The following is a 24,634-nucleotide window of genomic DNA, read 5'->3' as shown; positions in this document are numbered from 1 at the left end:
GGAGATGTAAGCCCTCAACGGATTGTGTTCAATTGGTGAAGATGGTTTCTGCACCAGAGGAATGTCCAACCTTTGCGAATTATTTTGATGACATTACGATTCTTCAAGGAAATTTTCATTACTCCGAGTTCATTCATATATTCTAAACGCTGTAAGGCGGATAGTCTTGCGTGAAGTTCAAGGAGTCAAATGTCTTTTGTTGTTCATATGAATGCAAACACTACAAGAAATATCGACATTAGTAGCGTCGAGAATGTACTATCGTATCGTTTTCGTAGCGTTTCGAAGAACGCCGTGACAGCTGCAGCTATAATAGACCCCTTCCCTATCGTAGCATTTTTTTCGTGTGCTATGTTAGATAGAGATTTTGTAGCGTTAATCGTGACTTATACGATAGTCATTTATAGCATTTGATTTGTGCTATTATGTGATTTTCTATGGCTTTTTCTTAGTGCTGTAAAATATTTTATAATGACATAAATATAATGCTATAATTTAAAATAAAATACTTCAATTTAATTAATTAATATTGATTAATTAATTAAATTTGATTAATTTTAGAAAATAATTTAAAATTAAATGCAAAAATTAATGGTAATTAAAAATAAATTTTTATTTATTAATTAAACTTAAATTACAAATAAATGTTTTTTTATTAATTAAACTTAAATTACAAATAAATGTAACACTAAACCAGAATTAAAAAGTTAAATACACCAGAACACATTAAACCAAAACTAATTAAAACACATTATACCAAACCTAATTAACTAAACCTAAACCTAAGTCGGCGCATATCAGCTGCGGCTCCGTCTCCGTCACCACAGCGCTCCAACGTCACCATCTTTCAGTCACATACCACTTCTTCTACACCGATGCCTCAACCAGCTCTGGATGCTATGGCTGAAGCAAGGATTCAATCTGGTGCTGAAGCCACCGTTCGATCAGCTCGTCACGCCTCCTTCTCCTCCGCCAAATCTTCTGTCTCCTCCATAAAATCTCATGTCTCCTCCACATTCCAAAAAAACAAATCAGTATGTAAACACATACAAAATGAATGTTATCAACATATCTAAGGATAGAATCAACGATGAATAGAGAGAGTCTAAACGAAAACAACTTACATAAATTCAGAAATAAACAAATAGAGAAGACAGATTTCGCTTGAGCTGATGGGGTTGAGACAGATTAGGTTAGGGTGATGATGGTTGAGACAGGTTCGTTTATGGTAATAGTGGTTGAGAAAAAAAATTGTTTAAAGCATGTAGAAGAAGATGAGAGATAGAGACAAATACAAAGAGAGTGAAAGAGAAGAATCAGAGGTCACGACGAGGTAAGTGGAGAGAGCGAGAGAAAGAGAAAAAAAGAAAATGAGAAAAGAAAATAAAAAAATCTCATCCATTGATTTAATTGGATCCTGCGGTTCAAATGGTGATCCGCGTGATGAGAGTTGATTGGCCTATCGTTTTCCTTTTTTTAATAGTTTTCCAATAGATTTTTTCCTTTTTGTTTTTTTTCCTATCTTTTGTGATTCTATTTTCATTTTGATGACTTTTGGTTTTTAATTTTTAAAAATTGATGTTTGATATAAAATTAAGATTTTATAATCAATATCTTACAGTTTGATTTTGACAATCTGTTAATTAATAATACTATTGTTGACTATTAGTTTATATAATTGTAGTTAAGTATAAAGTATATGGTTTGAGGTTTGTGAAATAGAATTGTGGTTAAGATAGATAATTGAAAATAAAATTAATAAAGTTATTGTTTATATAAGGAATAGATTCTACTTTAGTAATTATATTATTTATAGTGATTAGATTTATGACTTTGTATGTAGGGTTTGAATTTGGGGTATGATATATATATATATATGGTTCAGGGTTTGATTGAAAAGATTAGATTGTATTTTTTGGTTTATATAAATTTGTTGGTTTAATTTTATTTTGTAAATGTATAATTTGAAATGTTATTAGTTTGGAGTAGTATATTTTTCTTGTATGAATATAATTTATTTAAAATTAAGATTTAATGTATTATGATATATGTTAGTATGAGGTATTTGGTTTATGGTTTAGGGTTAAGATATAGAATGAAGTATATGATTAAGTTTTAGAATATATTTGGATTTTAAGTTTTAAATTTATATTATAAGTTTGAAAATATTAGATTCATGACTTTATGTGTAGGTTTAAGTTTAGGGTTTAGGGTATTAGGATTAAGGTGTAGATTTAAGATTTAGTGTTTAAGATTTATATTTTAAATTTGATATAATATTTTTAATCTAGACTTAGATTTTAAGATTTAATGTTTAAGATTTAGATTTTAAATTTGATATAAGATTTAAGATTTAATGTTTAAGATTTAGAATTAAATATATCGTTTGAGTTTTAAAATATACTTGGAGTTAAATTTTAAAATTTATATTATAAGTCTGAGGTTTAGATTTTAAAAACATGTTTGGGGTTTAGGGTTTTGTTTTTTCTCTTTAAATTACAAAATACAAAATTTTCTATTCCATAAAGTTATCCAAAAATACATAATGTTATTAATATCTTGTAATGGTATTTCATTAAACTTTGTCCCAAGTAAATAAAAAACACACACACAGAAAAAAACAGAGCATGAGTTATTTTATGTTCTTGAATCGCTTGAATCTTGAATCACCAGCCCTTTGTCTTCTCTCTCATCTCGAGCGATGCTTCTTCTGATATGGCGTCGGTAGCGAGACCACCACCATCAAGCTTCTTCAGCCTCCTCCACCTTGTTTAACTAAGAACACAAAAACAGAACCAGAATCAGAACACTAAGAGAGAGAGAGAGAGAGAGAAAGTTAACCTAAAACACATTCAGAGAACATCCACAATGAGCCAACATTCAAATGTTAACTCCAACCAAACCATAACTCAGCAAAGATCACATAATATCAGAGGTCAGAATAGGACGAAAGACATACCAGCATATTACGGACAGACATTAAAAAAGTCATCTTTACAAACAGACATTAGAAAAGTCATCTTCAATGGATTAAGAATTTGACAGTGAACATAAATAAAGCATGGTCATACCTGTAAAAACAATGACAAGTAAAACAGAAAAAGCAAAGCTTCCACCATCAAGCCAACCTTCTTTCAAACTGCAACTCAGTGTTGCTAATTAAGACTTGACTTTACCTTTCCGCCTGAATTTAGAACCAAATAAAAAAGTTATATATCACAATTTAATGGGACTTCATTGCTCCTTTTAGGCAACAGCAACTCAGTATTCAGATAAGTTCCACATGTTAAATCATGTATGTTCACCGAGACCAACTAAGAAAAAAATAAATGAGCAAGTAAAAGACGGTGAAAGACAGTGAGGAGAGTATAAGCAATTGATGAGAAGTGATTTTGGTGGAAGGTAGTTCTGATATAAACACACGACAACAATATCAGCAGGTGCATTCCTCTTGAACAAAGATAGTTGAAAATTGTTTTGCAAAAAGAAAGATTATAACTTGTGAATGGTTTAAGTAAATTAAGAGAATAAATATGGAATGCAACCTTCAAGTTCGGATAAGCGGCGTTGGATAAGACTCTTATTCTGATTATCCTGCAATTTTGCCAATCGAGAGCCTGATGCTCTGTTCGTTCTCTGCTTCAAAAGTGCATTCTTAAACTCTCGCATCAAATCACCTCCAAAAGGAGTAAATCATTCTCCTGCACAACAAACACCATTAAACCTACAACCTTTAGAACTCAATAAACAAACAAAGCCACTGAAAATATGCAGTATCCTATAAACTCAAGAAGAGAGAAAACAAAGAGATAAGTTGAGTCTCAGTTTCAACTGGTGGTGAAGATCTCTATCCAAACACCGTATAAGATCCGAGTGTTTCGAATCACATATCTGTCAAAAGATTTTGTTTAGCATACACATCACAAACATGATCAAGAAACAAGAGAGCAATAAGCACTAAAACTACAAGATAAACCTAAACTCACTCAAAATCAACAACGATATCTCACTCATCCACTAACAATCTCAACAGAGTAATCACTAGAAGAACGAGTAAATCTGCACAAAATCTCACTTAAGCACTACCAATCTGGAAACATTCTACTCGAATAATCTCAAACCAGTACGAATCAATGTTTGGCTACGAACCGGAATGCTTTTGGGAACTTCGAGACGGCTCACGAATCCGGTGCGAGCGCAGTTATATCCGGTGCGAGCGCAGTTTAGGGTTCCCGAGTTCTAGGTTTGAGATCGATGTGTCGCGTGTGAGAGAGAGAGAGAGATTAGGAGAGTAAGATAGAGAGAGATGTGTGTGTGCGCGCGCGCGCGCGCGATGAGTAAGAACATAGATTGAGGAGATGAAATCTGAAAATAGAAAAACAGAAGATGGAAGAGAGATGTGTCGAAGATGGAGAGAAAGAAGAGAGAAATAAAAAAATAATTGTCTTGAGTGTTTTGGTGGCAAAGAAATTTTAAGTGTTGGGCCGACAAACTAAAATTTTCATACAAAAGTGTTATTGTAAACAAAATCTGTGATATTTGTTTCACCATTTAACAAAATTCTTTTCTAGCGCTAATTTTGTGCTACGATAGAGTTTGTGATCCGATTTTGACACTTTTGGTAGCAGTTCGTGAATTCGTGCTACCGCGAACCGCTAACAATACTCATATTTCTTGTAGTGAAAGTTACCATTTTAGTTTGCAGAGTCTTCATAGAATCCCTCTACGTCGCTTCTCATTCATTCTCTCACTAAGCCCATTCTCTCCAGCCTCTCTCTAGATCTTCTAAGGGTTTCAGCCGCCAGCTCCTCCTTTTCCAGCGGTTGCTGCCATGCTTTCAGGCGACCGCCAGACCTCCCCTCCATTTGTCTTTTTTTGTTGCTTCTTCGTCTCTCCTTCGTCGTCCTCTTTGTTTCTCTTCTACGGTTTCTCCAATTTGTCTACGGTTCTTCTCGAGTTTCAGATTCGGCGACTCAAGGTCTTTGAGTAGGATTTTAGGTGGTGGCGGTGCGAGAGGATGGTGTTTGCTCCTCTACGGTTCTATTCTTATTCGATAGTGTAGTCTTTGTTTGGGAAATTTTCCTTGTTGTGGTTGGATTCGGTTTGAGTTTTGGAGTGTGGTGGTAGTGGAGGACCTTTGGCTGCTTTCGGTGTGCTCCTTTGATCTGGTACTGGCGCACCAGTGGTGGGTACCTGTTCTCAGCTTCAGGTGGATGCTAAGATTTTGCAGATCTTGGTATCGTTCTTCTTCTTCTTACGGTGATCTCCGGTAGGCATGCAGGAACTTTTCCGGTGAGCTCTAGTGGCAACATGCGTGGGTTGAGCAGTGGCCCGTGGTGGTGGTATTGAGATGAAGAAATACTATATTATTCTTGTTATCAGATAGTATAGTCCAAGACTAGCCGTTGGAGATGCATTAGTTATGCATGTTATGGGAAACTAAATCATTCTGCATGTTAAGCTTTTATTGTCTATACTCTGCATGTTCATTATGTGATTTAGGGTCACCTATTGTATATTGTATAAATTTGTAATCTATTATGAATAATAAAGTAAAGAGAATTATTCTTCTCTCTTCCATACTTCTCTCCCTCTCTCTCAATTGTTCTTCATCATTATGTCAAGATTATTTTCTTATTTTTCTCGAAATCTCACATGTTATCAGAGCCTTGCTCGATTAAATCATTCTCTTCCGCAAAATCTGTTTCTACAAAACTCTGTTTCTGCAATTCGCTTTTTTTTTAATGGAAAACAACAAGGCTTTATCGATCTCTCTTGTTCTTAAAGGGATCAATTATTTGATGTGGTCTCCACAGCAGACTGTCAAACAAGACAACCAGAAAATTGTTGTGGTTGATGAAGACAAATGGATTCAAGAGGATCTGATTGTTCTGTCCATCATCCAAAATTCTCTGGAACCATCTATTTTGGAGGCTTACTCTTACTATGAGACAGCCAAATATCTATGGGATACACTTCAAAAGGTATATGGTAACATGTCTATTCTCAGTTGTGTGTTTGAAGTTAAGAAGGCTATCAACACTCTGACTCAAGAGGATATAAAGTTCACTAAACATTTCAGGAAGTTCAGATCTCTTAGGGCTGAGTTTGAAATGCTAAGACCAAGCTCTACGGATCCTGATGTTCTCAATGAAAGGCATGAGCAGGATAAAGTGTTTAGGTTGTTTCTAACCTTGAATCCAACCTACAATGATCTCATCAAATATATCTTGAGGTCTGAGAAACTTCCTACTCTTGAAGATGTCTTTGCTCAAATTCAAAAGGAGCAAAGGTCCATGGGTTTGTTTGCTGGAAAAGTGATTTTTTTTATAGCAAATAAGGCTGAGGAATTTCAGTCTAACAAACTTATACACAAGAAAAAGGCATGGATCTCTGATCACTGCAAGATAAAGAGGCATGTTTAGGATAAATGTTGGATTCTTTATTTACATCTTAAGCCAAGCAAGTTTAAGGACTGGGAAGCTAGATCTCATCTGAGATTGATGTCTCTAAGAAAACTGGTTCTTCTTTTGCCTTGAGGAGTACTGAAGATAAGATGATGAGGAGGTCTGATGTTGATTCTCTCAAGGAAAACACTTGTAACACTCTTAGTTTCTCTCTTATTGCTTTAATCATGTATAAATCCTTAATTGTTGATTCTGGTGCATCTCATCACATGATAAGTGACACTAGATTTATTAAGAATATTGAACATGTTGCAGATCATTACAAATGGTGATAGAACACCAATTAATGGAGTAAAAAACCTGAAACTGTTTGATAAGGAATATAGAGCTTTTTACATGCTTCATTTCACATCAAATCTTTTATCTGTAAAAAAAGTTACTACTGATTTGAACTGCAAATTATTTTCAGTCCTAATGATGTTAAGTTTCATGATATTGAGAGCAGTAAGTTGATCAGAAAGAGAGTTGCAAAATAGTTTTTGTACTTGCTTGAAGACACTAAATCTCTTTTTTATCTTACTTTTGTTTTTAATTTTGCTTCTGTTTTGAATAAATGAACTTTGTGGCATGCAATATAGTCATCCTCATGTTAGAGCTTTGAACTTATTGCTTCTTGGTGTTTATGTTAAAAATAAAGATTGTGAAGATTGCATTTTAGGAAAATATTGCAAAACTGTCTTTCCAGGATCTAGTACAATCTATGAAAATTGTTTTGATCTTGTTCATTATGATGTTTGGATTGCTCCATGTGTGTCTAGAGAAAATCAGAAGTACTATGTCACCTTCATTGATGAAAAAATCGAAATGCACTTGGATAACTCTGCTTAAGTCTACAGATAGGGTTCTTGAGACATTTAAAATATAATGGTGGAGTGTACACAAGCAATGCCTTCAAGGAACATTTGGCTCAACAAGAAATCATTCATCAAACTAGTTGTCCTTATACTACAAAGCAGAATGGTGGTGCTGAAAGGAAAAAATAGGCACCTGATGGAGGTTGCAAGGTCCATGATGTTTCACACGAATGTTCCAAAGAGATTTTGGAGTGATGTTGTTATCTCAGCTTGCTATCTTATCAGTCGAATTTCAACCAATATTTTCGGTGACATCTCTCCATTTGAGGTATTAAACAAAAGCAAAACACTTTTAGATCATTTGCGTGTATTTGGGTGTCTTTGTTATGTTCTGATACCAGGAAAATAGAGAAACAAGCTTGAGGCAAAAAGTTCGAAAGCAATGTTCTTGGACACTCAACAACTCAGAATGGCTACAAGGGTTATAACCATGTTGCTGGAAAAATTTTGGTGTCAAGAGAAGTAAAGTTTGTGGAATCCAAGGGGTACTATGACGAGAAGAGTTTGGAAAACCTTAGAGATCTCTCCCATGCTCCCTTAGATAAGGCAAACAATCTGAGAATCATTTTGGAAAGTCTTGGAAGCTATCCATCATGATCATGGGGGGGGTGGGGGGGGGGGGAATCAATGAGAACCAAAAGCTATCCACGAAGAAGGTATCCATGAATCAGAATCTATCAATGAAGAAGATGTTCATGATCAAGATGGAACCCAAGAAGAGGCTATTGAACCTGTAACTGAACCTCAACAAGATCAACCTCAAGCTCTAAGAAGAAGCACAAGATTAAAGAACACAAGGGTCTACTACAATGCTCAGGCCGTGGTGCATCCAGCTCATGCAACATGTTCTTTTGCACAATTTCCCATTGAACACCAAGTCTACGTAAGCAGTTTGGATGAATAGCAAATCCTAGAGACTTTTGAAGAAGCGACTAAACATAAGGTTTGGAGAGACTCTGTGGGTGATGAAATAGATGATATGGTCCAAAATGATACTTTATACTTGGTATGAGTCCGAATTTCCAAAAGGAAAGAAGGCTATTACAAGCAGAGTGATCTTCACCATTAAGTACCTGAGAAATAGAAAGATTAACAGATGCAAATCATAACTTGTTGCTAGAGGTTTTACTCAAACTTATGGAGAAGAATATTTGGTTACTTTTGCTCCAGTGGATAAGCTTCATACAATTTGGATTGTGCTTTCTCTTGCAACCAACCTTGAATAGGATATGTGGCATGTGGAGAATGCCTTTCTTCAAGGTGAACAAGAAGATGAAGTCTATATGCATCGTCCTCCTGGTGTTGAGTATTTGGTTAAACCAGGGAATGTGTTAAGGTTGAAGAAAGCTATCTACGGTCTCAAGCAATCTCCTAGAGCCTGATACAATAAGTTGAGCATAACTCCCAATGGAAGAGGGTTAAAGAAGTCTAAATCGACAATACTCTATTCACTCTCTCTTCACCATCCGGTATTAAATCTGTTTTTCTATATTAAGGATTTGGATGAACTAAAATACTTTCTTGGAATTGAGATTTGTAGATCCAAGGAAGGATTAGTCATGTCCCAAAGAAAGTACACATTTGATTTACTGAAAGTTACAGGAAAACTTGGAGGAATGTCAACTAAACTCCACTTGAAGATGGGTACACAATTTTACGTGAGGGGAAGATTGAAGATAATCAACCATTTGAGGATTTCAAACTCTATCGGAGGACAGTAAGCTGATTATTTAACTATTACTAGACCTGACATTTCTATTGCTGTGAATCAGGCAAGCCAATATATGCAAGCTCCAAAGATGCATCACTGGAACATGGTGGACCGAATCTTGAGTTATCTTAATGGAGCTCTAGGTCAAGGTGTCTGGATGGGATGTAATAAGACCACTTAGATCGTTGGATATATTGATGTTGATTGGGCTGGTGATAGAGTGGATAAAAGTTCAACCACAGAGTATTGTACCTTCATTGGAGGCAATCTTGTTACTTAGAAGAGCAAGAAGCATAAGCTTGTGTCTTGTTAATGAGAAAGCTTTCAACTGAGTTAGTATGGATCAAAGGACTTCTCAAGGATTTGGGCATTGAATTTAACACTCCCATCACCATTCATTGTGACAATCAAGTTGTCATCTACATTGCTTCAAATTCAGTGTTCCATGAGAGGACCAAACATATAGAGGTCGATTGTCACAAGGTCAGACAGTTGATGGTTCAAGGTGTTATCCTTCCGTGCTACACAAGAAGTGAAGATCAGCTTGCTGATGTGCTTACAAAAGCATCAATACAGAAGACATTGAGTCTATTCATTCAAGGTTGGGACTCATTGATCTTTCTCGACCATAGTCCTCTAGTCATGGAGTCTCCACTCTTTTTTCCTTTGTAAATTTTTTTCCCACATGATTTTTCTTACTAAGGTTTTTAACGAGGGAGGTTTTTATGATTTCCAAGCTTGACTAGTTCATATGGCCAAGCTTGAGAGGGAGTGTTAAGATGAAGAATTACTATACTATTTTTATTATCAGATAGTATAGTCCACGACTAGCCGTTGGAGATTCATCAATTATGCATGTTCTGGGAAACTAAAGTCTTCTGCATGTTAAGCCTTTGTTGTCTATTCTTTGCATGTTCAGTATTTGATCTAGGGCTTCTCTTGTATATTGCATAAATATGTAATCTATTTTGAATTAAAAGTAAGGAGAATTATTCTTCTCTTTCTGTCAAGATTATTCTCTTATTCTTCTCAAAATCTCACAGGTGGCACCTGTTAATACAAGCACTTATGGTTTGGCTCTTCCGAGCAATGCTCATGTCTTTCAGAGTTGGTCTTCTCGCTTTAACCCAGTGCTTCTCGTCTCCTTTCTCTCATGAATAATCTGTGCGTTATGGATTGTTCTCATATGGTGGTGTGGGCTCTGCTTCCAAGCGATATTTGATCATCCGGACAGCTTGTTCTATTGTGGTGTGGTCATAAGAGGGTTAGTCTCTAGCAGTCGGATCTTTCGATATGAGATTGTTGTTAAAAGGGTGTACACGATCATGGTAAGGGTGTATGGAGATGGGAATCTACTCATCTCCTTTCCGAACGACATAATCTGTAAGCCCCGATCCCGACCCTTAGGCCCAAACTGATCGGCGGCCCTCGTTCCTTATTCATGTCTAGTTGATTCCGGTTTTGAGTCCATAATTTCTAAGTTCATTTCAAGTCAATTCAATTTAGGTTTATAAACAATCCAGATAACAGAATGAACATAAAGGGCAAATCGATTGTATTAATATCAAATGAGATTCATACATAGGTTCATATCATTTAGTTTGCACAATAGGCTATCATAAGTTCATTCCTAACAGAGTGTACCCATACACCACACATCTTCCCATGGCCTGAGTCTTCACGGTTCCTTAGCTTTACCACGATCCAAGTCAGATCCTGAAACCAACCCATACACATCCATCAATAACAATCCGATATCCTAACATCAATTTCTAATCATGCATGGTTCGGATCCTTAAGAACTAGATTCTGTTCAAAATGACATCTTTCATATGAATTCCAAAAACTAATTAAAATTCATGATAATTCCTGATAAATCCCCACTAAGAGATTCCCATAATCGGTTTCCAACAAATCCGCCAAGAAGTGTTAGATCTCGATCATGGACAGTCCGACCAAAGGCCAAAGACTCTGTTCCTGAACCGGCCAAGGCCTGGTTCATCATTCCCGGTCTGATCAATCAAGATACAACACAATATATAGAAGAGAGGGTGATTCAGAAGAGATAGAGAGAATGGATGTAACCGGTTCTCAAACCAGCCACAAGCCCGATCGGATCAACTGCCGGCTAGGGCCGTTTGCTTGACGTGTACACCACTGACCTTAGGCGTTCTCTCTCCTAGCGCCATCTCCTTCTCGTTGTCTTTCTCCTTCTCTTTCTTTCTGGTATCCATCTCTTCAAGCCCTGTCTCCCACGATCAAGCCTTCACCGGAACCGCCAAGCCTTCTCACGGCTCTCTCTCTCTTAACCGCCGGTCTCTCTCTCTTTCTTTCTTGGGATTCTCTCTCACGATTTTGGCAGAGGTTTCCCTAAGGAATTGTGTGTCCAAATCTTACCCCAAGGCCTTATATTTATAGAGAGAGGGAGTCGGAACCGCCCAAGGGGCGAAGGGGTGGGAGTTGTGGCCGAAAATGTGCCATTCTCTCTCTTGCATCCTTTCGCCATCAACTGTCTCTAACCGGTCCCCAACTGCTTCCAACTGCTCCTGATCCTGCTGTCTCCAAGGCCTGAACCATTAGACTGATCGTTCAACACCACAGCCACACCATCTACCCAAGCCGCCATAACCGCCTATGTAACCGCCTAACCGCCTCGGACATGAACAATGAGCCCAGCTGAGTTGAGCTGATTCCTAGCTACCTCCAGCTGAGTGAGCTAGTACATCCAGCTCCACTAGCTGATGTACACTGACTGAGCTACCATTGAGCTTCCCCGAGCTGACTGAGCTCGACCATGGCCTTGCCCAGCTACCGGAACACTCGTCCAACTCTGTTGAGCTTGTCCCTTCCTCGTTCTGGTTAAGTCTCAGCCTATTGATACCCTTAACCATGTCTTTGAGCCATGATACACTTGTCTTTAGGTCTGATGACCTGACTGGTGCGTCTCCTCGCACCATGGCTCGTCCCGGACGATCCTATCTAGGATCGGGGATGCTACAAGTCTCCGCCACTTGATATGGATTCGTCCTCGAATCCGCACCAAGTACTTCCTCTTCAAACTGTTTAAACCACTCAGGAAACTCGGCTTTCTTCCTTGCCTCAGTCTCCCATGTTGTCTCCTCTCGTCCGTTGCACTCCCAAATCACCTTAATCATTTGGGTTGTTTTATTCCTTGTTGCTTTCTCCATCCTGTCTACGATCCGAACTGGCCTCGTTTCCAAGGTGAGGTTCGTCCCTAGATCAGATGGATCCTCTGGAATAAAGACGTCCTTATCCGATAAACACTTTCTTAGTTTAGAGACATGGAACACATTGTTAAATCTTCCATCTTGGACAGCAGGTCCAGCTTGTAAGCCACCGCCCCCACTCTCTCAATGATCCGGAATGGACCCAAGTATCTCGGATCTAACTTTCTTCTTCCTGAGATTCTTACCCTTCCCTTAAAGGTAATCATCTTCAGATACACTATATCACCAACTTCGAATTCAAGTTCCTTTCTTCGTTTATCAGCATAATGCTTCTGACGGTCTTGTGATGTCTTCATCTTATCTTGGATGAACTTGATCTTCTCAGTTGTTTCCTCAACTATCTCTGGCCCAATCATGCTGCGCTCCCCCACTTGGGTCCAGCATAATGGTGTCCTGCATGTCTGCCCATACAAAGCTTCGTAGGGGGACATGCCAATACTTCGGTGGTAACTATATTTGTATGCAAACTCCACCAAGGGCAAATGTTTCTCCCATGAATCGCCCCAATCTAGGACACATGCCTGTAGCATATCCTCCTGTGTCCGAATCGTGCGTTCGGACTGTCCATCCGTCTGGGGATGATATGTTGTACTCATGTTTACCCTTGTCCCTAAGGCCTTCTTAAAAGCCTTCCAGAAACGAGAAGCAAACCTCAGATCTCTATCCGGCACGATGCTAGATGGAACACCATGTAACCGTACAATCTCCTCCATGTACCGGGTCACGATCTGGTCGACTCTATCCGACTTCTTCAAAGGCAAGAAGTGTGCTGATTTGGTGAGTCTATCCACTATCATCCAAACCGCATCATTCTTCTTCCTGGTTGTGGGAAAACCCGTTACAAAGTCCATTGTAATGTGATCCCACTTCCATTCCAGAATGGGTAAGCTTTGCAGCAACCCACTCAGAACCTGATGCTCTGCCTTGACTAACTGACAAGTAGCACACTTAGCCACCCACTCAGCTATGTCTACCTTCATTCGTATCCAATGATAATACCTTTTGAGGTCCTGATACATCTTTGTGTCACCAGGATGTATCGAGAATTTTGATTTATGAGCTTCTCTCATGATCTCCTTCTTCAGATTCTTATCACTGGGTACTGTTACCCGTCCTCGCACCAGAATGGTTCCATCTGGTGTGATCTGGTACTCAGTCAACTCGTTCCGAGCAACCTTCTGTAGATTCTCATCCAAGCCTTGTGCTTGCTTGATCCTGGTAAGGAGATCAGCCTGGTTCACTGCCTCCAAACCCAAAGGCTCGTCTTCGCTGGCCAATGTGTTTAGATGCAAAGACCGGACCATCCCTTCCAGCACATCAGCTTCCCGTTCGGCCGATACCTCTGCCCGTCTCCGACTCAGTGCGTCGGCCACCAGATTAGCTTTACCTGGATGGTAAGCTATGTCCAGATCATAGTCAGCCACGAACTCCATCCATCTTCTTTGACTCAAATTCAACTCAGGCTGAGTGAAAATGTACTTAAGACTCTTATGGTCGGTGAGGATCTGGACTTTGGCTCCGTACAGATATGATCTCCATATCTTTAGGGCGAACACCACGGCCGCCATCTCCAGGTCGTGTGTTGGGTAATTAATGATGTGCCCCGGTTCGTGGATCAGTCCAGTGGAGCCGACCAGCATGGATATCAGGACGTTCTGAACAATTTGACCGAGGTTCGTTCATCCGACTGTACCGATCAGATTGACTGAGCCGTCCCGCGTGCGTCCCGATTGGAGCTTCGGCTGGAACCATGACCAGACGACCGAACTGACCGTACCGGAGTTCGTCTTCCCCGACCAACTCGACATTCTATGACCCACGGTCGAGCCAGACTTAGCTTGGGTCGTGAAGAAACCGAAGACGGACATGCATTCTCATCAGGCGGACCATCCGGACAGTCCTGCAAGCGTCCTTATCTTTACCCTGTGCATCCATCTGGTTCGGATGAACCTGGACATTATCTAAAAGGCCATCTTTGACCAATCTGCATGGAAGACTGAGTCATTAACTCATTAATTCAGATCTGGTCAAATTTGTATTTTACATGCATTATTTTCTGTGTATTTTCTTTATTAGTCTTTGACTATAAACACTATAAATATGTAGTCTCATTCTATGAATAAAATGAGTCCATGTTTTTGAGTTTATTTTCTTTTCTTCTCTGAGTGAGAGAGAGAGTTCTTTAGCTAGTTCATTGGTGTGAACCGGCTTGTTGATTTGGTGGTCAGCCAATTCATCTTTGTGTGTTGTTTGGTGGTTAGCCAACACATTCATTCTTTCTTAGGTGATTAGGCTTAGATCGTGGGTATATCAAGAGCCATTCCGCATCTCTTGACGATCCTTTCAATTTATCTTAGTTCCAGAAGTGTCATTGCCTTCTCGAATCATATCCAACACCCAGCTAAAGTGATCCTCCTATCTTAGGGTTCTTCAAGTGGTATCAGAGCCACTTTGGCTGGTTTGTTTTCATTTCATCTTTTCATCTTCTCATCTCTCCACATTTTTCTTTTCTTATTTATTGGATCCAGACTGTTCTTTTACTCCATTGTGATAGCCTATTATAAAAACAAATATATATATATATATCGATGAAAAAAAAAGAAGTTTTGGCCTGAATCACTTCTGAAGAGAAATCCAGGGGGAGTGGTGGAAGAGAAACCCTGCTGGCTGAAGAGAAACCCAACCTTAGGACAGTTAAGGCGGATCCATATCAAAAATTTCTTCATCCTTCTTTCTCTTTTCTTTTTCCCACAAAAGTTTGTTTTGGGTTTTGATTGCTGAATTTTGACTACCTATCATCCTTTGAACCAGTGGAAACAACTCTGAGTGATCACCTAAAAATCGTGAGCTCAACACTTTGAGAGTGTGAGGATTTTTATTTGCTAACTCTTTTGTTAAGTGATTTCAGGATGTTTGGACTTCTCAAGAAATCAAAACCACAACAAAACGTTTACTTTCCTTTTAAAACCGTGTTAGAAAAAGAGCAAATGATTTTTGGAAATAAGAAACAATTTGCTTCTAATGGGTTTGATTTTGTGCAGAAACAAAGAAACCAAAGGAAGAGACAAAACATGTTCGATGATGATGAGAAGTGGGTCAAAAGTGGTGATCGTCCCTTCACCAAAGCCAAGAGAAGCAACCGTGATGTGTTTGATCAGAATGAGCTGTCAGCTTGGATAAGATGTTGCATAAGGCAATTCATGCTATCCGGCAACTCAAAAAGAAGGGAAACACCAACACTTCTCGTGCACCAAAACATCAAAGTAATTTTTCTTCTCTTTCAAATTCTGATTTGAAAACTAATGTGTTGTCTTCTGATAAAAGCAAAGCTGTGAAACCCACAAGCAAAGCTCATTCTATCAGGTGCTTCAAATGCCATAGAATCAGTCATTATGCTAACAAGTGTCAAAACCAAAGACCGTTGGTGACTTTGGAGAATGAGAACGTTGAAACCGAGCCAGAAAAAGAAGACCCATTGCTAATTTTCGATGACTTCACATATGAGCCAATGGAGGAGCTAGATGAAGAAAAAATTCGTGGTCATCAAGCCAACCAAGAAGAATCATCTTCCATTAATAAAACGGACCGAACTCAAAGTGAGCATTGTGCTGATTATGGTTCTTTTGCTTATAATCCTTTTCCTTTTAATGTTTCATATTTGAGGACAAATCTTTTTGAAGAGGAAGTGAATGATGTGCCCCAGTTCGTGGATCAGTCCATTGGAGCCGACCAGCATGGAGATCAGGTGGTTCTGAACAATTTGACCGAGGTTCGTTCATCCGACTGTACCGATCAGACTGACCGAACCGTCCCGTATGTGTCTCGATTGGAGCTTTGGCTGGAACCATGACCAGACGACCGAACTGACTGTTGGGGTCGAAAACGGTTACGACGAAGTTAACGTCCAAAATCCCCGAAGAAGAAAAACGTAGGAAACTTCTCCGACAAATAGTTTTTCGAAATAGATTCTTCTTTACGAAAAACCTTTGCGGAAGAAACGCGAATCATCAGACAAGAGCTCGAGAAGGATCGTTACGCAGCAACCAAATGCGTGCTCCGCTCGGTCGCTACGTAGCAACCGAGTTCGAGCCAAAGCTCAGTCGCTACATAGCGACCAAACGCCCATTCCGCTCGGTCGCTACGTAGAGACCGAGTTCTTCCGAAACGTCAATACAACATCAGTCCATGCATTCTCGTCTACCCTTCGATGCTATCTCCCGAATACCGCAGCGAACCCATCTCACGTTCCCCGCCATTTCTAAGTTATCAATCAAACTTTACCGTAAAAACCGCAGAAAGTTCATTCTTTATCGAAAGAAGCCGTAATAAACGCTTCGAGTCGAAAGACGGCCCAAAGGGACCTAAGACACGACTCGAGGCCCAACTTGCGATTTTTTTAACCAACAGCCCGTAAACCGCATGTCGGTTTACGCTTAGTCCGCAAGGGAAGATAAATGTCAAGTTTCCGCGCATAAATACGAAATTTCGAAGATAATTACGAAGATCGGAAAAAATGGAATATCTCCATTTTTATGCTATGGCGGCTTAAGGGCAGAAGAGGAAAGGCGTAAAACGACCTTGGAGCCAGTATATAAGGGGTCTTAGGCGAGAGGCATGGAGGAAATTTTTTTGAGAGAAAACTTAGCACTTAGAGCAATTAGGCAACTTTCCGTTTTTGTTATTTCGAGCTGCGACTCAACTAGGTTTTGCAGTCTTAGGTTGTTAGAACTAGGAATCTCGCCGACAGCTCTTGTGGCCAAGGCTTCTACCTTGTTGTAACGCTCATACGCGGATTCGGAATAAAACTCCTTTTGCTCTCGTTTACGATTTCTTATTTCTTTTCGTCTTTAATTGCGTGTTCTGATTGCTTAGCGTGTGGTTTAACAGATATCCGGGACCTCTGGGAAATTAGGGTTTTCCTAACTTTCCTAATTTAAACGGAAATCGACAGTGTGAATTTTGGTTCCGGGATCAAGCGCTCACCCGGATCCAAAATTACCAACACGCAGCCGCGAAGTACTACAATTCCAACGTACGGAATCACAGATTTAATCAGGGAGATCTAGTCCTTCGCAAAGTCTTCCAAAACACCGCTGAACGAAACGCGGGAAAACTCGGAGCAAACTGGGAAGGACCCTATAAAATCAAAAAAATCGTCCGACCAGGCTCCTACGAAATTGCCAACATGCAAGGCATAAAAATTCCAAGGACGTGGAACGCGATGCATCTCAAAAAATACTATCACTGACCAACTCGCAATCACCGAACTACGAGACGGCTTGATCTCCATAAGGAGTATGTAGGCAGTTTGTCAAAAGGCAAATTCAGCTGTCCCCCCCTCATCAAAGAAAGGGGGGGGGGAGTGGATACGTATACTCGTATACTGTCAAACTCGAAAACATCCCACCACGCCTTCGATGTTTCCGACATATTTCGACCAAGCAAAATCACCTTTTATCCGCAAAACATTTTCGAATTTCGAAAATAAATCAGCCGCTAGGAAGAAGCAGCCATTGGCATCGCGAGACGTCGCGAGAGATGCCTCAAGGATTACTTCTTCCGAACGACGAAAACGGACACTCCGTAAAAAAATGATGAACGTTTTAACACATATCTCGCGCAAAAACTCTAAACAACGGCATTCGCCGCCAAGTTCGATGCTGATCACATCAAACTCTCGAACGTCCTAAATAGACATAGCCATCTTACAAAGATGACTCTCGTACATCCGCCACAAGGATAATAGCGCTATAAAAGAAACCCGAAATTTTGGTCCAGCACTTCCGGTTGGCTTAAAAATTGTCTCCGGAGAGATGCTTGATTTGTATCTAACAAGTCATATAAGCCGAGAACCTATCGCGGACTTTAAATCGGTACGAATCAGGTTAAAATCGCAACAGATAAATCAATAGCCGGCTAGTCAACGCACAAAATCTTAAACCGAAAGTAAAGCTAGGTCTTGCCCTAAACCCAGCGCACTGGTCTCTAACATCTCAAGGCATGATATCCAAAAGATACGAGATCCCAAAACCATGCCTCTATGTTTATGTTCGACATCTTCAGATATCCCGCGAAGTCGATACCTCACGGAAAAACTCTCGAAACAGATCTCGAACAAAACATTTCACATCGAAAAAGGATATAAGACGACAACTCATCACCTTTCTTCCACTCCATACGTAAGCTTATGAAAAATGCAACTCGACCATCTTGTCATAAAAGCCGCAGAGCGGCGGGGATTCAAAGCCACACACGGCCAGTCCCGAAACACGAAATAAGGCCATTTAAGGCCGAAACATCAAACATAAAAAAAAATCTCCCGCAAGGGATCTAACCAAAGTCATCCTCAGAGCTCACGCTCCCTCTTCACCCGTCGCTTCATCTTAACCTGGAGCCGCTTCACCCCCGAGTACCGGATCCTTCCCCTCAGGGCCTTCTGAACACGTCGGAAGGAGGCACGCGGATTTCAGGTCAGCTAGGATGAGATCGAAATCTCCATCCACGACTGCCAAATCTCCCTTGCAGCCAGATAGTCGGGCCTCTTCGGCCTCTAAGTTTGGAGGAGTCTCACTTTGGAATGACTGAACCGCGGCCATCCCGCCCTCAATCGTCGCCAAGGCTAAATCCCTGTTCCGAATGCACTCGAGAGAGCCCAGAAAGGCGGAGATCTTCGCCAAGCGAGCTTGGAGCTCAGAACTAAGAGCGTCCTTGGCCTCTCGAATCCCGCAGCTCACTAATCCTGCATCGCTCTCAATCTGATGCTGAAGACGACGAACCTCCAAAGATTTGGCCTTCCTGGCTTTCTTCTCCTTGAGCAATGAACTCGCCGTCTTCCCGAGGTCCCTCTCGAGCTCCCCTATCGCGATCTCAAGTTTCGACACTTTCACGGAGTGAGAACCCTTGACAGCCGTCAGCATGGCCTCGGTTTCGGACCATCTACCCTGAAGTTCCAACAACTCCCCGGCAAGACGACTGGTCTCAGAACCGCACTCACTGATCATCCCGTCGATCAATGACACGAACTGCGAAACGAGAAGAAAGTTAGAGATTCTTTGTCTTTTAGAAAAATATACAACGATCAAGGAAGTGAGTGAGCGACAAACCTTTCCGCGAAGCCCCGACGCTATGCTGGAGCCTCCTTGCTGCGAAGATTCCCCGTCACCGCCCTTGGTAAACTTCCTCTTCCGGCCCTTAGGCTGAGTAACCGGAACAAAACTAGGAGCGTGCAGCGCTAGAACGATCTCCTTCCTGGCCGGAGGAGGCGGCATAGAGTCAGCGGCCCTCTCCTTATCTTCGACGAGAATCGGAGTCGTGGACGATCCAGCAGGTAAAGCCGAAGCATCCGGAACAACCGAGCCTGCGAGAGTTCCCGTATCTTGCGGAGTTACGCCTTCGGTCCCAGACGCGGAGCAACGGCCAGGGCAGAAGAGGACGGTAACTCGGCGCCGCCTCGAACCTTTTCTTTCTCGGCTTGGCGACGAACTAATTTCTCTCGAAAGGAGAGATGATCGGCAACGCAAGCCGGCGCTTCGACCGGAGAAGTCGGAATCGGCGCCGGAGATGTAGCCTCGCCCATCTCCACATCGGAACTTCGCTTGTCACCATGGGAAGAAGACATGTTAAAAAAAAAGAGAGAGATTTGGAGCTAGAGAGTTTTTGAAGGTTTAAAGAAAGAAAGGTGTGAAGCAAATGAATGACAAGAGCTCACTACTTATAGAAATGGGGACTCAGAATTTTATATAATTTTTTATAAGTTTTCTCGAGAATTCTCTTCCGCGGAATTTGAAGTAAACTTCGTTCAAAACGCCTAACTTCGCCAAAATCGTTAAACCGCCCGCAAGAGTCTCGACTCTAACGAGCTAGGGGGCTAACTATTGGGGTCAAAAACGGTTACGACGAAGTTAACGTCCAAAATCCCCGAAGAAGAAAAACGTAGGAAACTTCTCCGACAAATACTTTTTCGAATACGAAAAACCTTTGCGGAAGAAACGCGAATCATCGGACAAGAGCTCGAGAAGGATCGTTACGCAGCGACCAAACGCGTGCTCCGCTCGGTCGCTACGTAGTAACCGAGTTCGAGCCAAAGCTCAGTCGCTACATAGCGACCAAACGCCCATTTCGCTCGGTCGCTACCGAGCTCTTCCGAAACGTCGATACGACATCAGTCCATGCATTCTCGTCTACCCTTCGATGCTATCTCCCGAATACCGTAGCGAACCCATCTCACGTTCCCCGCCATTTCTAAGTTATCAATCAAACTTTACTGTAAAAACCGCAGAAAGTTCATTCTTTATCGAAAGAAGCCGTAATAAACGCTTCGAGTCGAAAGACGGCCCAAAGGGACCTAAGACACGACTCGAGGCCCAACTTGCGGTTTCTTAACCAACAGCCCGTAAACCGCATGTCGGTTTACGCTTGGTCCGCAAGGGAAGATAAATGTCAAGTTTCCGCGGATAAATACGAAATTTCGAAGATAATTACGAAGATCGGAAAAAATGGAATATCTCCATTTTTATGCTATGGCGGCTTAATGGCAGAAGAGGAAATGCGTAAACTGACCTTAGAGCCAGTATATAAGGGGTCTTAGGCGAGAGGCATGGAGGAAATTTTTTTGAGAGAAAACTTAGCACTTAGAGCAATTAGGCAACTTTCCGTTTTTGTTATTTCGAGCTGCGACTCAACTAGGTTTTGCAGTCTTAGGTTGTTAGAACTAGGAATCTCGCCGACAGCTCTCGTGGCCAAGGCTTCTACCTTGTTGTAACGCTCATACGCGGATTCGGAATAAAACTTCTTTTGCTCTCTTTTACGATTTCTTATTTCTTTTCGTCTTTAATTGCGTGTTCTGATTGCTTAGCGTGTGGTTTAACAGATATCCGGGACCTCTGGGAAATTAGGGTTTTCCTAACTTTCCTAATTTAAACGGAAATCGACAGTGCGAATTTCGGTTCCCACACTGACCGTACCGGAGCTCGTCTTCCCCAATGATGAAAACCTCCCAAAGAATACACTCTGAAATTGGTAAGGGATAAGTCTTTCACCGTTTGAGCCCGAAAGCAAGAAATGATCAAGGGATGTGGATCGAAAGGTGACACAAGAGGTGTGGAATATCTCTTGATACTACCCTATAATGGTCGCCTCTAGATATGACACACTAGACTAGACCAACAATCATAAAAGTTTTGACCAATGGATATGACACACCATGATCGAAAAAAGGTTTGAGAATCACTCTCAAGGTTCCAAAAATAAAAACTCAACTCTTATTCATTTCAATAGCTATTACAACTTATTTATAATGAAACTAAACTTACTCACAAAGCTAGATATTTATTATACATGGGAAATGATAAATTAGTGCATGGAGGAGAGAAAGTGTTCTTGAAACAAGCATTCCTTGCATGTAGGAGAGAGAAGCTTTTCATGCAATTAACCATCTAATTTTCGTCACTTTCTTTGGAGAGCAAAAAAAACATTTGATTTTTAATCTTCTTGGGCTTGTAACTTGATAAAAATGGGCTGGACATGTTAGCTAACATCTTGGGTCAATTTCTGAATGTCTTCCATGTTCATAGCATCACATATGAGCCCAATATCACATCACCCGACCCACTCGACATTCTAAGACCCACAGTTGAGCCAGACTTAGCTTGGGTCGTGAAGAAACCGAAGACGGACATGCATTCTCATCCGGCGGACCATCTGGACAGTCCCGCAAGCGTCCTTATCTTTACCCCGTGCATCCATCTGGTTCGGATGAACCTGAACATTATCTGAAGGGCCATATTTGACCAATCTGCATGGAAGACTGAGTCTTTGACTTATTAATTCAGATATGGTCAAATTTGTATTCTATATGCATTATTTTCCGTGTATTTTCTTTATTAGTCTTTGACTACAAACACTATAAATATGTAGTCTCATTCTATGAATAAAATGAGTCCATGTTTTTTAGTTTATTTTCGTTTCTTCTCTGAGTGAGAGAGAGAGTTATTTAGCTAGTTCATTGGTGTGAACCGGCTTGTTGATTTGGTGGTCAGCCAATTCATCTTTGTGTGTTGTTTGGTGGTCAGCCAACACATTCATTCTTTCTTAGGTGGTTAGGCTTAGATCGTGGGTATATCAAGAGCCATTCCGCATCTCTTGACGATCGTTTCAATCCATCTCAGTTCCAGAAGTGTCATTGCCATCTCGGATCATATCCAACACCCAGCAAAAGTGATCCTCCTATCTTAGGTTTCTTCAATTACCCTCATGTTTCCTCAATTGTCTGGAAGCATAAGTAATCATGTTTCCATGTTAAGTCAGAACGCAACTCAATCCAGTGATATACGCGTCTTTGTACACCACGTATGGCTGATCTGCCTCCGGCAAGATCAGGACCGGTGCACAGGTCAACATGTTCTTCAATGCAGAGAAGCTCTCCTCACATCCTTCCGACCAGGCGAACTTCACATCCTTTCCCGTTAGTTGTGTTATGGGCTGAGCCAGGCTCGTGAACCCCTTGACAAACTTTCGGTAATAACCAGCCAATCCCAAGAAGCTTCTTACCTCAGTAGCATTCTTAGGTTGTGGCCGGTCTCGTATAGACTTAATCTTTTCCGGGTCTGCGGACACGCTCTGATCAGACACAATGTGTCCAAGGAAACCAATACTTCTCTGCCAGAAACTGCACTTGCTCAACTTAGCAAAGAGCTTCTGTTCCCTAAGCCGTTCCAACACCGCCTTGAGATGCCTCTCATGGTCTTGTTTGCTTTTGGAATATACAAGTATGTCATCTATGAAGATAATTACAAATTCATCCAAGAAGTCTCAGAAGATACCATTCATCATTTTCATGAACGCTGCTGGGGCATTGGTCAGACCAAACGGCATAACCACAAACTCATAGTGGCCGTACCTGGTCCGGAACGCCGTCTTCCTTATATCATTGGGCTCAATTGGGATCTGATGATACTCTGAGACCAAATCATTCTTAGAAAACCACTTAGCTCCCTTGAGCTGATCCAACAGCTCATCAATCCGAGGTAATGGGTACTTGTTCTTCACAGTCATCCTATTCAACCCTCGGTAATCAATACACAGCCTAAAGCTACCATCATTTTTCTTAACAAACAGGACTGGTGCTCCCCAAGGCGAGACACTCAGGCGTATAAACCATTTGTCCAACAACTCTTCGAGTTGTTTCTTTAGCTCGGCCATCTCGGCAGGAGCCATACGATAGGGACTTTTAGACAATGGGGCCATCCCTGGTTCTAGTTCTATTATGAACGGGTCAGCCCTATCAAGGGGAATGCCCTGTAGCGCCCGAAACACATCCTCAAACTCTCTGACCAGCGGAATCCCGTATGGGTCACCACCCCCTACGACCTCATTAGTGGTGATTGTGGCTATATAAGCCTCACAACCCTTGATAAGCATCCTTTCCGCATGGATCGCTGAAACCACTAAGCTCCCAGAGGTCGGACACATATCTTGGAACCTGATCGGGGGTCCACACCCATTCTCAAACTGCACCCTTCCTCGACGACAATCTAAGGTGGCCCGTTCTTTCCAAGCCAGTCCATGCCTAAGATTACCTCATGATTCTTAAGGTGGCCAACAACCAGATCCACATGCATAACCCTGTCCAGGATCATCACTGGGACGTCCCTTACCAGCCCTAGTTTATGCATCACTTGCCCTCCGGCCGAACTCACTGTTCAGGGATCATCCCCCGTTCCAATCTGGAACAAGCCCTTTCCGATCAACTCTGGACTCACAAAACTATGTGTACCTCCAGTATCGAAAATTACGTGTGTTTCCACACCACCAATACTTAGGGTCCCTACAAAGACCCAATCTAAGTATCTAATCCATTCTACGTTCCGTACCATGCGATTCTACCAATCGAAAAAAAAACATAAGTCAACAAGATCTAATCATGCATGGTCCGGTTCCTAGAGTTCTCTACTCAGAAACACATCCTAACAACACATATAACAATCAGACAAACTTAGATTCTTAATAGAATCAAGCGCGCCAAAGCAAGGCCACAAGCGGTTCACACACAAGGCGATCTAGACCATTCCATCATGCCTTGGTGTTTCCGATCATGCCTAAGTCCGGCCAAGGGCCAAGGACTCCATTCCTGAACCAACCAAGGCCTAGGTTCAGTGTTACCTGTCTGATCAATCCGAATCCAACATATAATAAGAGAAAGAAGGTGATTCAGAATAGATAGGTTGATGGATGTAACCGCTTGCCAAACCGGCCACAAGCCCTTGGATCAACTGCCGGCTAAGGCCGATGGCTTGCGGTTTACACCACTAACCTTAGGTGTTCTCTCTCCTGGCACCATGTCCTTCTCCTTCCCTT

General features: G+C 41.3%; 1 protein-coding gene and 2 long non-coding RNA genes across 4 annotated transcripts; all 3 read right to left on the bottom strand.

Annotated features, from left to right (window-relative positions):
* Positions 1 to 598: 598 nt before the first annotated feature.
* Positions 599 to 2,300, bottom strand: LOC106394707. The gene is made up of 2 exons (XR_001278967.3): positions 1,125 to 2,300; positions 599 to 1,006 (listed from the first exon to the last, which is right to left on the bottom strand). It is a non-coding gene; the product is annotated as an uncharacterized LOC106394707 (long non-coding RNA).
* Positions 2,301 to 2,496: 196 nt separating this feature from the next.
* LOC106391478 lies at positions 2,497 to 4,628 on the bottom strand. Of its 2 annotated transcripts, none has more exons than XR_007322728.1 (4): positions 4,150 to 4,628; positions 3,546 to 3,891; positions 3,072 to 3,184; positions 2,497 to 2,775 (listed from the first exon to the last, which is right to left on the bottom strand). It is a non-coding gene; the product is annotated as an uncharacterized LOC106391478 (long non-coding RNA). The 2 variants fall into 2 exon arrangements; XR_007322729.1 differs by having other exon boundaries at positions 3,072 to 3,139; positions 4,150 to 4,626.
* Positions 4,629 to 22,576: 17,948 nt separating this feature from the next.
* Positions 22,577 to 23,079, bottom strand: LOC125585873 (uncharacterized mitochondrial protein AtMg00860-like). Its single transcript, XM_048755584.1, has 2 exons — positions 23,072 to 23,079; positions 22,577 to 23,030 (listed from the first exon to the last, which is right to left on the bottom strand). The coding sequence occupies exons 1-2, from the start codon at positions 23,077 to 23,079 to the stop codon at positions 22,577 to 22,579; spliced, it is 462 nt and encodes a 153-aa protein (XP_048611541.1).
* Positions 23,080 to 24,634: the final 1,555 nt, after the last annotated feature.

This window comes from Brassica napus, chromosome C4 (genome assembly GCF_020379485.1).
Source record: "Brassica napus cultivar Da-Ae chromosome C4, Da-Ae, whole genome shotgun sequence".
Lineage (NCBI taxonomy): Eukaryota > Viridiplantae > Streptophyta > Magnoliopsida > Brassicales > Brassicaceae > Brassica > Brassica napus.
The sequence above is the reverse complement of the archived record's forward strand: the minus strand, read 5'-3'. Positions and strand labels throughout refer to the sequence as shown.